The following is a 22,482-nucleotide window of genomic DNA, read 5'->3' on the forward strand; positions in this document are numbered from 1 at the left end:
TAGAGTGTATAGATTAATGTATTTCTGCAAGATCACTCTAAGAAGTTGATTTTTTGAAAGGAGACTCTTCTCTGTTTTTTTAAATCAGAAGTGTCTACCTCACACATTTGTGAACATGGTAAGTTGCTTTGTGCTACCATATTTTAAAGCTCTGTTTTCCCTCATATATGCTTTGTAGGAAGCTTACAAGGTGCAAAGATGAAATACAACAGTGATTTGTAAATTTTTTTTAAACTCTTTGAAGTCAGAAACAGGCTAAGAAGTACAGGATTAAGGTTTAAGGAACTCATGGAACTAGACATGAGGAAAGATGTGAAACATCAGTGCATTTTTCAGGTAAAATGTGTGTTGCTTTTTAAACCGGTATAAATATTTGATTCTTCTCTGCAATTCCAGGTCAGCTGAAATCCTCTACTCCTTGGCTTTGGCAGAGTCTAGAAAATATGAAATACTGAGTGTATTCCCATCAGTGAGTAACTATAAATTGCTGACAGAAGCTAGGAGGAACCTTGGACTTTTCCAGCATCATGATGCTATTACAGGAACATCTAAAGATTGGGTAGTTGTGGATTACGGCACTAGGTAACTATAAATATATAAATGTAAATCTTTGTTTCTCCTTTCTTCTTTCTGTTTTTTTGTTTGTTGGGTTGTTTGGGGTTTTTTTGTTTGTTTGTTTTTTGGTTTTTGGTGTTTGGTTTTTTTTTTTTTTTTTTTTTTTTTTTTTTAGCACAGGCATCTATTTCAGAGGTATTTTCAGATTTGCTATACCTACCACTGGTTAGACCACGCCTTGGGTACTGTGTTCAGTTCTGGGCCCCCCAGTTTAGGAGGGACATTGAGATGCTTGAGCGTGTCCAGAGAAGGGCGACGAGGCTGGGGAGAGGCCTTGAGCACAGCCCTACGAGGAGAGGCTGAGGGAGCTGGGATTGGTTAGCCTGGAGAAGAGGAGGCTCAGGGGAGACCTTATTGCTGTCTACAACTACCTGAGGGGTGGTTGTGGCCAGGAGGAGGTTGCTCTCTTCTCTCGGGTGGCCAGCACCAGAACGAGAGGACACAGCCTCAAGCTGCACCAGGGGAAATTTAGGCTTGAGGTGAGGAGAAAGTTCTTCCCTGAGAGAGTCATTGGGCACTGGAATGGGCTGCCCGGGGAGGTGGTGGAGTCGCCGTCCCTGGAGCTGTTCAGGGCAGGATTGGACGTGGCACTTGGTGCCATGGTCTGGCCTTGAGCTCTGTGGTAAAGGGTTGGACTTGATGATCTGTGAGGTCTCTTCCAACCCTGGTGATACTGTGAGACTGAAAGTGTAGTAGTGCTCTAAGAGAGATGAGGAATTAATTACCTGTACATTTGAATGATGAAGTGTTTTTTAATCTTCAAATGTAAGAATTTGATGTCCAAACAAAATTTCTGAGGTTTCAAAAGTAATTAGGTAGGCATAGCACTGAGAGTTCTTTAATAACAAGGCTTTCTGCAGTAATTATTATGCAGGACATGTTATATGGAATGGGATGCCTGGGGAGGTGGTGGAGTCGCCGTCCCTGGGGCTGTTCAAGGCAGGACTGGACGTGGCACTTGGTGCCATGGTCTGGCCTTGAGCTCTGTGGTAAAGGGTTGGACTTGATGATCTGTGAGGTCTCTTCCAACCCTGATGATACTGTGATACTGTGATATGTGCTGAGCATGTCAAGAGACATGCTAATTTAAGCACTCTCTGTAACGTTTCTTTCTTCTATGAAAGACATGTTTTTCATGTTGCTTATCTACTTAATTTCTGTTTTCTTGTTTATGGCTTTTATATTTAGTGGGTAGTTGCTTCCTCTGTGTTGGCAGATTATTCTGTTGGCTACCTTTTGTAGTTTTTGAAGAGTCACCTGTAATAATTGTGTGTCTGTATATGTAGGTATGCATTTGTTCAGAAAACTGTTGCATACTGGAATGTTAAACTAATAAATATGATGAATTGAGATAGGTGATAGACAATTGTTCAAGAAAGAGTACTTTAGACATATTTAATGGTTTAGACTACTTGCATACATGACAAGTGTTTTTGAATTCCTTAGGTTATTTTATCTACTAAAGCATAGATATAGCCAAGGCATAAGCATATGTGACACTCTTGATTCTGAGAGAGTAAAAGACTGTTTTCTATTTAGGAATTTGTAAACCTTGTGCCAGTTGAAGCAGTGGAAGTAATGGTAATTTCAGTTTTGGTGTTTCTTAATTAATTCTGTTTAAAGGCAATCTTGACTTTGACACCAGTGTTTTAGGCCTTTATCCACTATAGATACTGGAAATGAAACATAAACCCCCACAAACTTTCCTAAGATTAACGTTTTGAAAAAGTATTTGCTATGTAATTTAGGAATATAATGAAAGTTAGAATATTTCTGCATCTTGCAGTCTGGTCTACCACTGTAACTTGCTGTTACTAATTTCATGCTATATTGATATTAAAGATCACTTTTGCTAACTCGTACTTTGGAGTTCTTTAATCTTTCTAGATCTTGATTTTATCACATTGAATTTAAACCCCCTGAAAACTAACTTTAATTTTTTTAACAGGCTTTTTCATTCAATAATGAATTTGAAGAAAGTGATAGTTGACTGTGTTCATATTCTTATCCTAAAGGATAAGGGTGCTTACAGTTACGACGCATCAACTCCATTCCTGAAGATGGTAAGCTGTCCTTCTTGTTGTTTCTTCAAAACCAAAATGGGAACTGTCTTTTCAGTACAGCTTGAGTGGCCTGAGAAAAGTCAGAATTAATGCAGAACCCTCCCACACATCTAGTGAATGGGCTTATTTTGTTCCACTTAGTGAATCACATAATAAAAACAGATACTGTAATTTTCTTGTGGGCGTAAGTTTGTTGTCACTTCAGTGACATACAAACAGGCGTATATGTAACAATGCATAGTGCCATAATTTGTCTTTGCTCGTTACTTAGCAGATGTAGGAAGCAGAACATTTCCATCCTGCGCATAAGCTTAAGACAGATTTGGAGGACTAGATCTAGACAAGACCCTGTGCTTTTTTGTGGCCAGTAGGACAAGGGAGGTTATTCTTCCCCTGTACTCAGCACTGGTCAGGCCACATCTTGAGTACTGTGTCCAGTTCTGGGCCCCTCAATTCAAGAAAGATGTTGAGGTGCTGGAATATGTCCAGAGAAGGGCAACAAAGCTGGTGAGGGGCCTGGAGCACAAATCCTATGAGGAGAGGCTGAGAGAGCTGGAGGTGTGCAGCCTGGAGAAGAGGAGGCTCAGGGGTGATCTTATTACTGTCTACAACTACCTGAAGGGGCATTGTAGCCAGGTGGGGTTGGCCTCTTCTGCCAGGCACCCAGCAATAGAACAAGGGGACACAGTCTCAAGTTGTGCCAGGGTAGGTCTAGGCTGGATATTAGGAAGAAGTTCTTCACAGAGAGAGTGATTTCCCATTGGAATGGGCTGCCCAGGGAGGTGGTGGAGGCACCGTCCCTGGGGGTCTTCAAGAAAAGACTGGCTGAGGCACTTAGTGCCATGGTCTAGTTGACTGGTTAGGGCTGGGTGATAGGTTGGACTGGATGATCTTGGAGGTCTCTTCCAACCTGGTTGATTCTATGATTCTATTCAAAACAGGAATCTACCAGCAGCAGATCCCCACATATAATTTTGAAACCCATTTTACAGTGAAGAGTACTCTTTGCTTTCGTTCTTAGTTGCTTCACTTTCTGAACAGAAGCTCTCTGCTCTGATAACTACGTATTATTAGGAGGTCTACCTAAGCCCCTACACTTACAAAGAAAATGAGGTGCTACAATTTGTTTGTGCATAAACACAGCATAATTAAGACAGTCTTTATCACATGATTACCTCATAGAATCAGCCAGGTTGGAAGAGACCTCAAAGATCATCCAGGCCAACCCAGCACCCAGCCCTATCCAATCAACCAGACCATGGCACTAAGTGCCTCATCCAGGCTTGGCTTGAACACCTCCAGGGACAGTGACTCCACCACCTCCCTGGGCAGCCCATTCCAATGCCAATCACTCTCTCTGCCAACAACTTCCTCCTAACATCCAGCCTAGACCTCCCCCAGCAGAACTTGAGACTGTGTCCCCTTGTTCTGTTGATGGTTGCCTAAAATGGTATATGTTGCTGGCTTAGATGAGCCACGTGTCATATCTTGAATTACTTTTCCAGTCACATTTAAAAAAAGAGTTAAACTGTTTGTTTATTCATTTGATGACTTTGATATTGATACCAATATGTATGTGCATATGACATATATGTGCCTTTGGATGTGTGCTACGTGAGCCACAAATACAGTGTTTTTTCTCCTATACGAAAACAACAACAAAATTAAGGTGCACCTTCAAAAAGTAAGGATATTTTGAAATCATTCATGCAAAGATGTTTTCACTTCTGCTCTGAATTATATTGGAGGATATTGTGTGGTACATTTTACTAAACTTTCATTGTTGCTGTTCTTTATGGCACTGGATTAATACCACCGGTCTGTGGAAGTACCAGTTTGCTTCTGAAGTATGTATTGCCTAGAAGCATACTAAGTCCCCTAACATGTGTGCCAAAATAGGCTTTTGTTTGTGGAATAGCTGATCTAGTTTTGGACTTCATTAACTTCACATAATAAACAAGTCTAATGTATTGCACATTAAGTGTATTCAAAACTAAATTCGAGGATGTTCTCTTGTAGGATGATATTCAATCTTCACAAGATTCTTTGCCACGCAAGACAGTTATAAAGCTGACATCACAACCAAGGTAATTCATCTGTTTAGTGTCTGAGATTGTTTTAACAATGTGTGTGCTTGCACTACCTAGTAGATTTTGTGCCATTTAATTTCTTTAAACTTTCACTCAAAAAAAAAAAAAGTTAAAATAGATGAAAAGATAACCTACTGTTATGTCTATTTGAAAGAGGACACAGCAGTTTTGAAGCTATAGAAGTGTCTCACCTACCACTAATTCATCTGCATAAAGTAAACACTCTATATACTGTATGCATTTTACATCATTGTATCCTTAACAGATTGTGTTTGAGAGCAGCAGCAGAAAATGCTAATTAAACATAATTACAGCTGGCTCAGTTAACACTCTGAGCAAAACCTTAGGTTTTATAAATCATAGAATCAGCCAGGTTGGAAGAGACCTCCAAGCTCATCCAGCCCAACCTATCACCTAGCCCTTTCCCATCAGCTAGACCATGGACCAGTCAATCAAGTGTAGGTGGTTGAACCCCCATCTGGCAACTAAGCTCCACAGAGCTACTGTCTCTCTTCTTCCCATAGTGAGATGGTACTCAGAATAAAAAAAAAAGAAAAGTAAAACTCAATGTTTGACATAAAGGCAGTTTAATAGGACAGAAAAAGGAAGGGAAAATAATAAACCAGTATATAAAGTGAATGATGCACAATACAGCTGATGCCCAGCCACTCCCCTGGGCCCATTAGTTTATATACTGTGTTTGACACCATGTGATAGAAGCCCTTTTGGCTTGTTTTGATCACCTGTCTTTGCTGTGTTCCATGACAGCTTCTTATGCACTCCCACCCTGCCCTGTGAGGGCAGGGTGAAAAGCTGAATGTCTTGACTTAGTTACTGCTAAGCAGTGTTTATACTGAAATGTTACTGTGGTAGCCATGTTATTCTCATTGTAAATTCAAAACACTGCACTATACCAGCTGCTAGGGAAAAAATTAACTGTGTTTCAGCTGAAATCAAGACTACAAGGCCTAAAATCAGAAAATACAAACAATGAATTTTCTTTAAAATTCAAGATGATAACAGGGTACTGCTTTCTCTTAACTCCAGCTTCTTGTGATATTAAGAGAGCTTACTTCTTTACGTGTAGTTCTAGAGCATTCCACTGAAACTAACACCCTGCTGTTCCCATGAACATTCAGTATTCTACCTGAAATAACTTAAACATACATTAAGTCAGCTAATACAAATAAAATCAATAGCAACATCACCCTCTCTCTCTCCCCAGATAGAAAACTAGAGAAGCTCACATGTTGTCTGGTCACTCAAAGTTAGTGGAGGAGATTAGACAGAGAAGCAAAGGAGCAGTGAACAGGTCCAGTGCCCAAAAGCAAAGAGAGAAGAATTGTTTCTACATTGGCTTCTTATACCTTTTAGCAAAGGTATAATATAATAATAGGATACAGACTTTATCTTTGTTTTTCTTTCACAACCAGTGTCCTGCACATTCAGGTTCTGTACCATTTTCTCATACTAGAACATTCCATTAAGCCTTAAACTACCACATAATGTATACTCTTTGTCGTTTGAGGATAGTGTTAATGCTTTTGCTTTCCTTACCAAGGTTAGTTGTTGGTGTCCACATACCCTGCCATCCCCTCACATGCCTTTTGTTTGCAGCCACTGTTCCATTTACCTCTCTGCATAGTATGTTATTTTTTTCTTCTTTTTATACTTAGCATTTTAGACATTTACTCTTTTCTTTTCCCTCTTAGTTGTACATTAGGTAGATAGACATGCTGAGGTTTTTCATTTTAAAATCAGTATTATCCTAGCAGCCTTTTGCTGCTATTCCCTGAACTTGTCCCAAGCTTCTAAGAAGATAACATTGGTAGCTATTTTCCAATTTTTACTTGCCTGATACTGTGAAGATAGTACACAGTCATTTAAAACACGTTTTATGTTCTAAAGACTGTGTGGTCAGAATTGTGGGAAATAGAACAAGGATGAAAACAGTGTGAGGAAGAAGGAGAGCAGAAAGATTACATGAGGATATTGATTATTGCTACCTAGATCCCTGTTTTTTCTTACAAATAACTTCTTGCTTGGAAGTACTTTTGAAACAAGGCTTAAGTATACACTATTTCATAGAATCATAGAATCAACCAGGATGGAAGAGACCTCCAACATCATCCAGTCCAACCTAGCACTCAGCCCTAGCCAGTCAGCTAGACCATGGCACTAAGTGCCTCGTCCAGTCCTTTCTTGAACACCTCCAGGGATGGTGACTCCACCACCTCCCTGGGCAGCCCATTCCAATGCCAATCACTCTCTCTGCCAACAACTTCCTCCTAACACTCAGCCTATACTTCCCTGGGGCAACTTGAGACTGTGTCCCCTTGTTCTGTTGCTGCTTGCCTGGCAGAAGAGACCAACCCCCTCCTGGCTACAGCCTCCCTTCAGGTAGTTGTAGACAGCAATGAGCTCTGCCCTGAGCCTCCTCTGCTGCAGGCTGCACACCCCCAGCTCCCTCAGCCTCTCCTCATAGGGTTTGTGTTCCAGGCCCTTCACCAGCCTTGTTGCCCTTCTCTTTGATTTGTTGTTAAAAAGGTCATTTTAATATCTATGTTTGGTATTTTTTCTTATAAAAATGAGCTTGGTCTTCCTAGATTTCTAATGTTATACTTGCTTATAATCTCATTCAGTTCACTAACATCACTAGCATTGTGAAAATTGGTGTGTAAGCTGACAGTAGCTTGCTTAAATCAAGTGTGTGAATGTTGTAACTGTGCATCTGAGTTTTCAAGGTAACCAGTTGTACTGGCTTGAGGATAATTGGGATATTTTAATGAGAGAAATTAGATCATTGGTTGTGAAAAGAAAATAATGATGAAGCCTGTATCATTCATTGGTTGCTGAGAGGGATTAAAAAGCTAAAACATCAACAGTTTGTCTCACTATGATTTGTGATGCTGGATCTATTTGTTTCCTCTTCACTCTGTTCTAATGTCTCTCCTGTAATCTTGGCTAACACATAACAGCATAAGCTTTGCTAGTTCTTTTGTTTGTCTATCTGGGAAAGATGAAGGAGAAAGAGAGGGTAGCTTTGAGCCTTTCTGGGCAGTTTCATTTGCCCGGGAGGGAGTTTGGATTTCTTTGTTATGTCTAATCTGTGTATCATTGTAAATACTTGCAAATATATTGTGTATATATGCTTGTAAATTTTGCTTTGCTGTAAATGTAGCTTCCTCTTGTTTCCAAGCCATCTGAGCTAGTCTGGTAAATTTCAATAGGTGGGGAGGGAGGGAGAAAGTTCCTAACCTACCATGCCAATAAAAATGTGAAATGTTAATTTCAGTAGAATCATAAACTCGATAAATTTATCTTAAATTATTATTGTGCATAGACTTCAGAATTTGAAGCTTCAAAGTTCTGATATGAATTATTTAGTTACCATCTCCTAGTTACAGTCTTTATTGTTCATGTCTGTAGCATAGTATCTCTAGATTTGATTCTCCTAATGTGTTCTAATCTACCATTATGTCATACAGACAGTGTAACTTTAATTGGCTGAAAACTTTGTGGTTTTGGCATTTCCTTGTCAGGATTTTGTTATTCTTTAAAAAATTTGGTTCATATCACCTATAAATTTAGAGGAACACTACTGATGGGAAGCTAGTAATACAGTATTTTTTAAACCTCTGTTTAATAATGCAAACCTTTTCCTATTGTTTCCTACTGCACTGAGCCCATAATGTCTAGATACTTGGGAATTAATAACAGTTATGAGTTATGAATATTCATTTCTGTAGTAATATTAATTGTTATTATCACGATGAAAATTTTGGGATAGGTCCCTGAGATTCTTTGGATTTGCCGTGGACAGGAAGCAATTGCACAGTTACACAGTTTAAACAATCAGAACTTGGAAAACAGTAATGAGAAAACAGGAAAGAAAAATTCTAACTATGCTTAGAGTCTTGGCATTTACTCCAGCAGATGTACTCACGACACTTTTGGTCCCTGAGTAAGTCTCCTGTATCAAAGACACTTCCAAACTTGTGATAATGATCCCAAGGTTAAACAGAGAATACTCCAGGCAGAGGGAAGAGATGCTGCTGAGCTGGCAGGTGTGAGCTGCATAGACGTGGCCGCCTTTAACGAGCTGCAAATGAGGAGAGGCAGGAAGGCTCCGTGATGAATGCAGAAAGGCAGTTTCCAGATCATCCTCCTTTAAATACTTCCTTTTGGAAATCAAACTGGCCAACAGGCACTAGCAGCACTGTTCTGGCCGATGAATTCAAAGCTTTATGCCTCCTTTGACCATGCAGGGCGGTGAGGGCACCTCACACCTGGCGCTAAGCCTCCTTGCCCGCAAGGCTTTGCTGGGGCCAGACCCTTACTGTTTGCTCATCTGACTTCACTCCCGGACCCTGGCACAACAGGAGGAGGAGAGCAAGGGTTAAACCGGCCTGGCAGGAATTATGACCTACTAAGACACAAGTGCAACTTGATTACGTGGGTGAAAAGAGGGGGAAAAAGGTCTACCTTTCTGTAGTTACTCTTCTAGTATGAAGCAGCTCCAGGTTATGTAGCTGAGAAGTATCTCTCAAGCTGTTTCTAAATAGGTATCACTTCTAATGTATTGGGTGTATTTTTGCATCCCATTTATATGCCTCCTCTCTTCGGTGGTCTGTTGCCATCGCTTTATGAATCTGTACTTTTATTAAGGAAAAAAAAGTGACATGTTCCTTTCAATGAAACAGGTATATAGGCAATTTTCTATCTTACCGTGACTCTGTTACCTTAGCACAACTGAGGTGGTCTTACAGTCAGGCTTTTGAATACTGATGTTATGGCATATTTAATTTCACGAGACCCCTTTTAGCTGATCACTGAAGTTGTGTACTTTTAGAAGTGTTACTTCCATCTGAAAAGCAAAGCTTTCACGAGATAATAGTCAACTAGGTCTGGAACTACTTCTGTTCCTTCTGAAATTCACACTTAACTGCCGTGTGTGGGGGACACAAAGCCTGTATGCATTGTGCTTCTGCGAGAGCCTTGTCCATTGATGTATCATTGGTTTCTGGTAACAGTCCAGGAGATGTCATAGTTCCCAACTGGCAAAATAGTTGCATTGACTGGATTTGGGCTGGGATGTGGGTTTGAGCTGCTTGCCATCCAGGTTAAGCTGTCAGCTGTTGACAAAGGGTGTATATGAGCAGTGTGAACAGCAAAACTTCCTGTTTCCTGAAGATAGAATCACAGAGGAACCTGATACGTGGCTAAATAACTAAACTGGCTGTCTGTAACAACGTGGATTCTGTAGCAGTATTGTTTGGTGAACTTGAGAGTGAACCAGATTGAACAGTGTCAGTTAGGCCTTTTCCTGTGTGTGACCCCTCCTGAACCACTGTGAAACTGACTGAAGAGACTGATTACTGAAATTCATTGCACTCTACAGGGTAAAGCATCTGATCTGAACTGAAGATACTGTAGTATTGAAAGCTTTTTAAAATACATTGATTTCAGTTTCTTTGTGGTGCTGAACCAACAGTGCTTAAAAATTATGAACAAATTGCTTGTCAACTAATCGTAGAGGAATGGTATCCTGATTATCAGGCTAGTTTAGTAGCTTAGCAGACACATTTTCCACCAGCTGAAAATTCAGTTTGCCCATGGGATTTATTCTTAGTAGGATGTATTGTAACCAATAGTTTTTTTTCAAAGATCTGTCAAAGCACTGAGCTGGCAAGCACCTTGTAAAAGAAAGTTTAGTTTTCCCAAGTAGCCCAGTTGTTTTGCATTGTGTGTTAGCCTTGCTTAATACCTCATTGTCAGATTTTGGTGTAAGGTTGTTATTAAAAAAAAAAAACCCTTGGCATAAATTGTGTTCATCCTGTTCAGGTTCAAAACCTGTGATCTTTTTTGAGACATAAATTTGGGATTTATCTGCAAGATTTTGAAAGCTGGTTACCTTTTAGACAATGCACTTGGCAGGTGTACCCACTGCTTTCCCAACGCAGCACTGTAATTTAGAAATTAAAGTTATGTCATTTAGTGTGTGGTAAAGAATAAAATGGAAAGGTCACAAATTCTCTGCAGAGCAGCATGGGTGTTACTGTGTTTGTGTGGAAGATGACAGCAAGGATCACTTGCTGGAGAAGGAAATTTTGTTGGTGTCATGCTGAAAGGGAAAGATGTCCTGGTAGTGTGAAGCAATCAGTTAAAGCTTCACACTGAAGGAGCTGCTGTATCCTTCCAAGCTTAGAAGGTGACTGGGTTGGGGTAATGTTTTAATATTCTCGTTTTGTAACCTTAGCTCTTATTGGGGGGGGGGAGGAGGGGTTGGGGTTTGTTTTGGTTTTTTTTTAACCTGTATTGCCCATGTTGATAAAATTAATCTAAACAGTTCTCCCGTGTAGCTGGATATGGAAAGGATGCTCTGACTGCATTTGACATTTTAATAACATGTTTTCATTTCCTTTTCTTCTTGCATGAGTTCTGAGGCATTTGTGTTCTTAGTTATATACCAAAAAGACAATTGAAAGATGTTTTCCATGAGAGGAAAAAAAGGTTTAGAGAAAGCAAGGAAGAATATAGTAACATTTAAAAGGAGGCCAAAACTATTAGTGGTAGCATAATAAGCACAGTTGTTCCTCAGGGGAGAAGAATCCAAACCAACATAAACCCAACTGAATAAAACCATCCTCCTCACCTCAAACAAAGCAAAATGAAACAAACGTTTAACAACAAAGAGCTCAGAAGAGGAAAGACAAAACTAATCAAAACCAAACCAAGACTTCTCAGTTTTCATTCGATGAAACTGGACCTGGGGCATTTTAGTCTGGAGAAGAGAAGGCTGAGAGGGAATCTAATAAATGTTTATAAATATGAGGGCTGGGGGTCAGGAGTTGGGAGACAGGCTCTGCTCGATGCTCCCTGGGAATAGGACAAAGACCAATGGATGGAAGCTGCAGCACAGGAGGTGCTCAAAACAAGGGGGAACTTCTTTACAGTAAGAGTCACAGAGCACTGGAACAGTCTCCCCGGAGAGGTTGTGCAGTCTTCTTCTCTGGAGCCTTTGAAGCCCTCTTTGGACATATTCCTGTGTGACCTGAGCTAGATTGTATGGTCCTGCCCTGGCAAGGGGGATTGGACTGGATGATCTCTTTGGGTACTTTCCAACCCCTAACATCCTGTGATCCTGTGAAATATTAGTAGCACCACACACACACGTTTAGTACATTTTTATTAATGTGAAACCTCTGTATTAATAACTTTAAAGGGGGTGGACAGGATGAATGATCCTTCAAGCTCTTGTCTGCTAAGAAACTATCCTTAATTAAGCACTTGTATTGTCAGCCCAGTAGTGGAAGTAGTTAAAAAATTGGAAAACCCTTTGAAATAGTGTGTGAAGAGCTGCTTGTCTGTTTTCTGATACCCTGACTGCTTAGGCGCTCTCTCTCTCTCTCTCTCTCTCTCTCTCTCTCTCTCTCTATATATATATATATGTGTATATATATAGATATAGATATAATTTTTTTTAAAGAGGCTTTATAGTGTTGATGTCAGTGTTCAGATGCCTGATAGATGTACTGGATTTCAGGTGACCTGTAATGGCCATTAACATGTTCTCTTTCTAATAAGCTCAAGGTAATTGGGAATAAATCAAAATCTGTTTTCAGAAACAATTTCCCTCTCGACTTTCATGGTAGAGGAGCTGCTGCAAAGGCAGTGATATGCTTGGGTGACACACCAAACTCAGGCATCTGAACCCTGAAACGTTGTTTAACGTCAACTGGAAACAAATACTTCAGGAAAAGTATTGCTGTCAAAAGCCACGACTTCAAAACGAAGTGCAGACTACATCCTTTCTGTTTCACTGCTGCACAGCAGCCTTTATGACCAAATCCAGTCAATTCTACACTGGCAATGTCTAATGGGAGAGAAAGCGAGGAATTTGGAAGAATTCACAACACTTTAATCTCTTGCTTCCCACTCTTGCTGTAAGACTACAGCAGGTTTTCAGGTTTCCATTTTTACTGCAGGAGTTTTCTGCTTGTGCTGATTGCACTACATGCAGGCTTGCCTCAGACTTTGCTTGTGATGATTGCACTACATGCAGGCTTGCCTCAGACCTTGCTTGTGTTTATTGCACTACATGCAGGCTTGCCTCAGACTTTGCTTGTGATGATTGCACTACAGGCAGGCTTGCCTCAGACCTTGCTTGTGTTGATTGCACTACAGGCAGGCTTGCCTCAGACCTTGCTTGTGTTTATTGCACTACATGCAGGCTTGCCTCAGACCTTGCTTGTGTTGATTGCACTGCATGCAGGCTTGCCTCAGACTTTGTGTTTATTGCACTACATGCAGGCTTGCCTCAGACCTTGCTTGTGTTGATTGCACTACAGGCAGGCTTGCCTCAGACCTTGCTTGTGTTGATTGCACTACAGGCAGGCTTGCCTCAGACCTTGCTTGTGTTGATTGCACTGCATGCAGGCTTGCCTCAGACTTTGTGTTTATTGCACTACATGCAGGCTTGCCTCAGACCTTGCTTGTGTTGATTGCACTACAGGCAGGCTTGCCTCAGACCTTGCTTGTGTTAACTGCACTGCATTCAGGCTTACCTCAGACCTTGCTTGTGTTGATTGCACTACATGCAGGCTTGCCTCAGACCTTGCTTGTGTTAACTGCACTGCATGCAGGCTTGCCTCAGACCTGATTCAGCTCACTAGCAGTTGACATTTCACTAAAATTTTATCTGGGAGTTCTGAAAACAAGCCAGCAAAAAACCTAAGGGATGAATGTTTGTTTTGACTCTAGGAGTGGCTCTTTAAAACGGAACCGTGCTTGGTTTTTTGAGTTGTCACAAATTTTCCTTAATGAGGAGAGAAGAAAACAGCTTTGATGTGCAATTAACCACACTCCAAAGCTTTCGGTGGAATTAGTCTTTCTTTCTCAAAACGTGGTTTTGACTGTCGTGCTTCTGAATTCAAATTCATGTTGTAATTCAGTTCGTGTTCTGAACGTTGACAAATTTCAGTATTAGCTTTTCAGTACATGAAAATTTATATAAACCAATTTTTTTTTGTTGTTTTGGTCTGTCTTATTACTGATCAAATGGTGAGAGTCTGTTCTAAGTATTTCTCATGTTCTCTACATTGCACAACTTTAGGATTTTTGACTTACTGCAGAGAAGTTCAGCAGCTTCTAGCTCGTATGAGTGCAATCAGGTTGTGCAGCTGGAGCTTCATTTGCTGTAAAAATGTGTACTATTTAATAGTAAAATGAAAGCTCCATGGTTGGGTATTAGGAGAAATGTATGATTTATTTGAAAGCACTGCTCAACAGAAGTGTCATGTGAAACGCAGGAAGAAGACATTAAGTGCACATACTTTGAGGGGAGGGGAAAAAACCCTGAGCTTGTTTTTCAAAAACTAAAAAGTGATCCTTTTGAAGGAATATGGTAGTAAACAAATGACCACAGCAGAAGGATCTGCACTGTATATGGGTACTTGTTAGAGCTGTGCTGGAAGCAGAAGATACACAAGGGCTATGGGGACAGGAGCAAAGCTAGGAAGTGGGTAGGTTCTGACTAGATGTTAGGAGGAAGTTTTTCACCATGTAGGTGGTGAGACACTGAACAGGTTGCCCAGGGAGGTGGTTGAAACTCCATCCCGGGATGTTTTTAAGGACAGGCTGGATGGGCCTCTGAGCAACCGGATTTAGTGTGAAGTGCCCCCTGCCCATGACAGCAGGGCTGGAACTAGACCATCCATGAGGTCCCTTCCAGTCCTGACCATTCTATGGTATGTTAGTATACTTGTGTGTTTTCTTTCCCAGGCACTGGCCCCTCCAGCCTTTTTACTGGGGGTGCCTTAAGGCAGTGCAGCAGTTAGTCCAAGGCTCTCAAGGCACAGGCTCAAGTGGTATGACAAACTTAAAGTCTTTCTGCTCTTCTGAACCAGACTTTTTTTCCCTTCTAAACGCAGATTTATAAAGCCTGCACTACAAGAGGAACAAGGAAAGGATTTTAGTGAATGTACTTCCTGATCCTGAAAGTGTCAGGGGGCTTCAAGCCCATCTTGGACTTCAGAACACCTCACAACTTTGTGGTAAAACTAAAATTTAAAATAGCACCTTTGGACTTAATCCGTTTATCCTTTTATCCTTAACTGGGGAGTAGTTATGTGCTCCAAATTAGGATATGTGTGCCACTACAATCCACCCAAATCATAGGAGTTGTGTGTATCTGGCACATGTAGTAGGTACTCAACGTTCTTAAAGTCTTGTTTTAGGTAGTCTTGTTGGGGTTTTCTGTGTCTTCAAAACGAATAGTTCTTGCTGTGCTGTTGTCTATTGTGAATGCTGTTTTCTTGAGGGTGTTTCACAGATTGTTCCCAAAAAAGCCACACAAAGGTCCTGTTTCCTGTGGAGTAGAGGGATAGAATATATGCCCATTGTCTGCTTCATTCCCTGCATTTTGAGTGATCAGTGGCTTTATCTGCATAGATACAAAAGGGAAGTTGACAGGAATGTGTGTGTGAGTTCTCTTGCCTTTATTAATATATCTGAAGTTTGACTCTGGGTTTCTCGTTAGGAAGGACATTCTTGGAGTGATCCAGAATTCTGAAAAACTAAACTAGAGTAATGGACTTCTTAAAGCACAGTATTATGCTTTCAACAACTTATATGTTAATCAGAATTGTCAGTCTTTACTGATTTTGGAAGAGAATGTATGAATTTTAACATTATAGCTCCATTCGTGAACTACACACTTAATGTTCACATGCTGTTACAGTCATCACATAGTCCTGTCCTCTGTTAGTACTACTGAATTTACTTACAGGTTAGACTGGATGATCTTGGAGGTCTCTTCCAACCTGGTTGATTCTATGATTTGGAGTATCCCTTTTTTATTTGTTGGTATAACCAGTTTCATTTAATGATGAAAAGCAGATCTTTGGACAATAGATTGTGTTTCCACCTTTGCTTATATACCTTGTGAGGGCAGCAGAGATTTATATTTTGTGCTTGTAGTTCCTACTGTTTTTATCTGGAAAAGATATCTTATTTAGGAACAGGCAAAAATCACAGAATCAACCAGGTTGGAAGAGGCCTCCAAGGTCATCCAGTCCAACCTATCACACAGCCCTGTCCAGTCAGTTTGACCATGGCACTAAATGCCTCATCCAGTCTTTTTTTGAACACCTCCAGGGATGGCATCCTAATGTGTGTTATTGTACTTCAATAGCTTATTACTGTCAGGATCACTGTTCTTTTTAATAAACATTTTAATTGGATTATAAGACTTACTGATTAGATGGAAATTGGAGTGGTTTTTGGTAACTTCTGTAACAGTATTGACAGTCTCAAATTAGAACTTCTAAATTTACAAGAAGCTCATATGGATGTAAGGCAGAAGCCCATATTAGCATTGTGTATCTTATCCAGTGAAGTAAGATGTAGAATCTCCTCAGACTTTATACAGTCAGTGAAAAGCCCCCTGGGAAGGTATAGAATCTTTGTTAGGAGAGAACTTGCTTTTCATAGAATCAACCAGGTTGGAAGAGACCTCCAAACTCATCCAGTCCAACCTGTCCAACCAAGATCATCATAGAATCATAGAATCAACCAGGTTGGAAGAGACCTCCAAGATCATCCAGTCCAACCTAGCACCCAACTCTATCCAGTCAACTAGATCCATGGCAACAAGTGCCTCATTCAGTCTTTTCTTGAACACCTCTGGGGACGGTGCCTCCACCACCTCCCTGGGCAGCCCATTCCAATGCCAATCACTCTCTCTGACAACAACTTCCTCCTAACATCCAGCCTAGAACTCCCCTGGCACAACTTGAGACTGTGTCCCCTTGTTCTGTTGCTGCTTGCCTGGCAGAAGAGACCAACCCCAACTTCTCTGGATAGCCTGTTGCAATGCTCCATTGCCCTCACAATAAAGAAGTGTCTCCTCATTAGGGTGGAATGTCTGTGTTCCAATTTATATTCATTTCCACTTGTCCTCTCAGTGACACCACTTGAAGGTGAGTGGCCTCATCTTCTTGACAGCCACCTTTAAAGTAAACATTAATCAGATCCTTTCTCACCATTCTCTTCTCCAGGCTAAACAGCCTCAGTTCTCTCAGCTTTTTATCATAAGAGAAACGTTCTATTCCCTTATTCATCCTCGTAGCCCTCTGTTGAACTCCCTATAGTAATCTTCTGTCACTCAGAACTGGACGCAACACTGTAAGGTGTCACTAGGGCAGAGTAGAGGGACAGGGGAGCCTCTCTGAGTGGGCTGGCCACACTTCTTAACGCATCCCAAAATACCATTGACCCTTTTGGCTACCAGGTCATATTGCTCTCTTATGGCCACCTTATTGTCCACAAGGACACCAGGACAATAGGGGGTTTCTCTCTAGAGCTGTTTTTCAGAAGGTCAACCTCTAACCTGTATTGGTGTTTTGGGTTATTCTTGCCCAGGGGTAGGACACTCTACTTGTTGGATTTTACTAAGTTCCTCTCCACCCAGCTCTCCAGCCTGTCCAAATTTCACTGACTGGCAGCACAGCCCATCTTCCCAGATTAATGTTCTCAGCACACATCTGAGGGTGCATTCTGTCCCTTCATCCAGCTTGTTCATTACGTTGAATGAGACTGGACCTGGTACTGAACTGTGGGGGAGTGCCACCAGCTAAAAGTGGACTCTGTCATGTTGGTCACAACCCTCTGAGCTCCATTGTTTAGCCTGTTTTCAATCCATCTCACTGTTAACTCTCTAAACCACACTTCCTGAGCTTACCAACGTAGGTGCTATGGGACAGTGTAAAAACCCTTGCTGAAGTCAAGGTACACAGCATCCACTCGGCTCCCCTCCCCATCTGTCAGACTGGGCTGCATGATTTCCCTTTGTGAATCCATGCTGACTACTCCTGTTAATCTTTTCTTCCACTTGCTTAGAGATGGCTTCCAGAAGGACCTGCTCCACCTCACTTCTAGAAATGGAGCTGATGTTATCTGACCTGTAGTCTCCTGGGTCCTCCTTCTTGCTCCCTTTGGAAGATTGGAATGCCATTGGCACCTCTCCCATTCTCCATTCAACGATCAGACAGCTTCTTCAGCACTCATAGACGTACCCCATCAGGGCCCATAGACTTGTGCATGTTCAGTTTGCCCAAATGCTAAAGCAGTCCTCACTGACCACTGGCGAGTCTTCCATTCTCCAGAATTTCTCTTACTTCCAGGGACTGAGAGTCCTGAGGACTGATCTTAGCAGTAAAGACTGAAGCAAAGAAAACATTCAGTAATGCTGCCATCTCTGCATCCTCTGACGCCTCTCCGTTCAACAGTGGGCCCACATTTTCCCTGGTCTTCCTTTTACCACTGATGTATTTAAAGAGGCTTTTTCTGCTCTTTTTTACTTACTTTTGCTAGATTTAATCCAGTGAGGGCTTTGACCTCCCTTATTGCATATTTACACTCCCTGACTATGTTACTATACTTCTCCCAAGTGACTTGAGCCTTTTTCCTTATATTATGAATCTCTTTCTTCCATACGAGATTTCTAGCAGCTCCTTGCTCATCTAGGCAGGTCTTCTGCCTCCTCGAGTTGACTTTTACACTGACTCTGAGCTTGGAGGAATTAATGCTTGAAGTCCAGTTCTCTTGGACTCCCCTACCTTCTAAGAGTCCTAGCCAATGGGATTCCTCTAAGTAGGTCCTTGAAGAGGACAGAATTAGCCCTCCTGAAGTCCAGAATTGGAATTCTCGTTATTGCCCTGCTTCTTCCTTGTGTGACACTGAACTCCACCATCTCATGGTCACTTAGAGCCAAGATCTCCTGACCACACTTTATTCATTCGTTAATAAAAGATCTCTGGGCATCTTCCAGCACTGGATATAGAGGGAGGTGGGTCTGGGAAAGTGAGTTTGTAGTTAAAATCTCAATTCAGTCATACTTGTGACTAAGGAGACCTTGATACTTAAGTGAGGCTCCATAAGAGCTTTGAACAGAACTGTGTAACTTCATAGAACATATTTTTGTTTGGTTTGTTTTGCTTTGTGCTTTGAGTAAAGGTTACACAGGTTTGCTTTTTTTTTCATATTGAGGACAAAGGAATTCTAGTAGTTCAGTTTAAGTTTTTCCCTGTGGCCTTCTGGAGCAAGAACTGCCTAAAGAAAGTAGAAATTTTTATGGTCAGGTTATTTATTCTGTATTGTAAAATGAGAAAAGTGTCACCGTGTATTTTCTTGGGCTTCAGATGTGCAATTATTTGCTTGAGAGGAGGTTCCATGTTTGCAATGTAGCAAACTTTTTGCACTTTGGCCACAACAGCCCCAAGCAGCACTACAGGCTGGGGACAGAGTGGCTGAGAGCAGCCAGGAAGAAAAGGACCTGGGGGTACTGGTAGAGAGTAGCTGCAGATGAGGCAGCAGTGTGCCCAGGTGGCCAAGACAGTCAATGGCATTCCTGGAATGGATCAGGAACATGTGGCCAGCAGGACAAGGGCAGTTCTGCCCCTGTTCTCATCACTGGTCAGGCCACACCTTGAGTGCTGTGTCCAGTTCTGGGCCCCTCCATTGCAGGAAGATGTTGAGGTGCTGGAAGGTGTTGAGAGCAGGGCAGCAAGGCTGGGGAGGGGCCTGGAGCAGAGGCCTGTGAGGAGAGGCTGAGGGAGCTGGGGGGGTGCAGCCTGCAGCAGAGGAGGCTCAGGGGTGACCTCATTGCTGTCTGCAACTACCTGATGGGAGGCTGTATCTGGGTGGGGGTTGGTCTCTGCTGCCAGGCACCCAGCAACAAGGGGACACAGTCTCAGGTTGTGCCAGGGGAAGTCTAGGCTGGATGTGAGGAGGAAGTTGTTGTCAGAGAGAGTGATTGGCATTGGAATGGGCTGCCCAGGGAGGTGGAGTTGCTGTCCCTGGAGGTGTTGAAGCAAAGCCTGGCTGGGGCACTTAGTGCCATGGTCTAGATGACTCGATAGGGCTGGGGGATAGGTTGGGCTGGATGATGTTGGAGGTCTCTTCCAACCTGGTTGATTCTAAGATACAAATAAATAATCTTGAGCTGTTTTGGTTCCCTTTGTTTTCTTTATTACCACCCCCAAAGACACAGGCCACCCTGAGCCTGTGTAATGTAAATTCGTGGAACTTTTAAAGATTCAGTCTTTCTAGGGCTTGTTGCTTTTTTGGTTGTTTTTGTTTGTTTGGCTTTGTTGTTATTGGTTGTTACTTTGTTTTGTTTTCAAGCTTCCAAAATACAGCGGAACTCAGATAATTCAGGGTTTCTTTAATAGTGTTTTCAGTAGGTACTTTGGCAAAGGAGCTAATTTACACATTCTAAATACTAATCTCTTATTCATTTCTACCTCATACACATAAGTTTACTGATAAACCAATGTTGCTATGTACTAACTCCTCTGATGTGTTTTAAAGTATTCTTTTCTTGCATATTTTCAGATACAGACCTCCATTTGCTATCTGGGGAGATTTTGTTGAATTAGTGTAGACAGTTTGACTTTTGGTTAGAATCACAGAATCAAGCAGGTTGGAAAACACCTCCAAGCTCACCCAGTCCAGCCTGTCACCCAGCCCTATCCAATCAACCAGACCATGGCACTAAGTGCCTCATCCAGGCTTTGCTTGAACACCTGCAGGGATGACGACTCCACCACCTCCCTGGGCAGCCCATTCCAATGCCAATCACTCTCTCTGCCAACAACTTCCTCCTAACATCCAGCCTAGAACCTCCCTCAGCACAACTTGAGACTGTGTCCCTTTGTTCTGTTGCTGGTTGCCTGGGAGAAGAGACAAACCCCACCAGGCTACAACCAGATTAGGATTCCAAATTCCTAGTCCATAAAATCCATAAACTGTTAAGATCTGCTCTCTAGTGAAATTCTGTGATTTTTAACATATGTAGAGTTACTTCATTTTCTTCAAGGTTTAAAACCTTTCACTATGAATATTCATAGTTTCCCCCTCCCTTTTACCACTTCTATATTTTGTCTTATTTTTTGATGTGTTTGTAGCAGTTTTGCTTTTATTTACCCTTTAGCCTTAAATTCCATAATAGAATAGGAAAGGAAACTCAACCAGCTTCAAAGGCGCAGTTACATCTTTGCATTGAAATTGTGAATATGGAGCAGGAAGCTGTTTCTGATGAGTTATAATGCAAATGTTTGTCAGAGAGATTTCTTGTAAAATTGATCAATCTGAGAAACCTCAAGGAATTGGAGATCCTTTGACATTCACTAGTAACTAGTTCAGGTTTGTCAGATTAGTTTTGAACGCAGCATTGGATGAACTTTATAAGAAAATGGTAATTGCATTGCAGTTATTGCTAGTAAATGCATGTATGCATCAGTATGTAAACATGCCCAGTCCTGTTCAATATGTCTATTGATGATCTGGATGAGGGGGTTGAGTCCAGCATCAGTAAGTTTGCAGATGACACCAAGCTAGGAGCAGGTGTTGATCTGTTGGAAGGTAGGAGAGCCCTGCAGAGGGACCTGGACAGGCTGGATAGGTGGGCAGAGGCCAAGGGGATGAGATTGAACAAGGCCAAGTGCAGGGTTCTACACTTTGGCCACAACAACACCAAGCAGCACTACAGGCTGGGGCCAGAGTGGCTGAGAGCAGCCAGGAGGAAAGGGACCTGAGGATACCGATAGAGAGTAGGCTGAAGATGAGCCAGCAGTGTGCCCAGGTGGCCAAGAGAGCCAATGGCATCCTGGCCTGCATCAGGAACAGTGTGGCCAGCAGGACAAGGGAGGTTATTCTTCCCCTGTACTCAGCACTGGTCAGGCCACACCTTGAGTGCTGTGTCCAGTTCTGGGCCCCTCAATTCAAGAGAGGTGTTGAGGTGCTGGAATGTGTCCAGAGAAGGGCAACACAGCTAGTGAGAGGCCTGGAACACAAACCCTATGAGGAGAGGTTGAGTGAGCTGGGGGTGTGCAGCCTGGAGAAGAGGAGGCTCAGGGGTGATCTTATTACTGTCTACAACTACCTGAAGGGGCCTTGTAGCCAGGTGGGGTTGGTCTCTTCTCCCAGGCAGCCAGCAACAGAACAAGGGGACAGAGTCTCAAGTTGTGCCAGGGTTAGGCTGGATGCTAGGAGGAAGTTCTTCACAGAGTGATTGGCGTTGGAATGGGCTACCCAGGGAGGTGGTGGAGTGGCATTCCCTGGAGGTGTTCAAGCAAAGCCTGGATGAGGCACTTAGTGCCGTGGTCTTGTTGATTGGCCAAGGCTGGGTGCTAGGCTGGACTGGATGATCTTGGAGGTCTCTTCCAACCTGGTTGATTCTATGAACTGTAGCTGAAAATATTTCACAGGTTAGTAGGTCTTTACTACAGGAAAGGTCTAATAAAAGTCTTATTTGATGTCTGAAAGCAATACATGGGCTCAGTGATGGCATGGGGTGGGGGTAATCATCATGTTTGTATGAATGAAAGATACTGATTCTAGGTTTCAGAGACCCAGAAGTATATGGGGTAAAAACATTAAGGTATGTCTTTCCCAGAGTGTCTAAAGAGCAGGTGGTAGGGTTGGTTTGTTGGAAACTGCAAATAGTCATACACTGTAAATGCATCCAATTCAGGATTAAAAGCTTTTATCTGCACCTGTTTCTCATTTTATTGAGGGGCCAGTGCACAGATGGAGTATGTGGTCACTGTGTAAGTTGGCTGTGGTTTTATCTATAGGAGAAACACATGATTACTGTTTGAGATCAGTTGTTGTTTGGTTTGGGGTTTTTTTGATAGATTTTATATTAAAAT

General features: G+C 42.0%; 1 protein-coding gene across 2 annotated transcripts in view; it reads left to right on the forward strand.

Moving 5' to 3' along the window:
- The window catches only part of MAN2A1 (mannosidase alpha class 2A member 1), a 145,459-nt gene that overhangs the window by 55,128 nt on the left and 67,849 nt on the right, over positions 1-22,482 (forward strand). For both annotated transcript variants that reach the window (XM_064139924.1, XM_064139925.1), the window contains 3 exons: positions 397-582; positions 2,564-2,678; positions 4,698-4,765. In XM_064139924.1, the coding sequence (XP_063995994.1) occupies positions 397-582; positions 2,564-2,678; positions 4,698-4,765 (369 nt within the window). The remainder of the gene's footprint in view (positions 1-396; positions 583-2,563; positions 2,679-4,697; positions 4,766-22,482) is intronic.

Source organism: Pogoniulus pusillus, chromosome Z (assembly GCF_015220805.1).
Source record: "Pogoniulus pusillus isolate bPogPus1 chromosome Z, bPogPus1.pri, whole genome shotgun sequence".
Lineage (NCBI taxonomy): Eukaryota > Metazoa > Chordata > Aves > Piciformes > Lybiidae > Pogoniulus > Pogoniulus pusillus.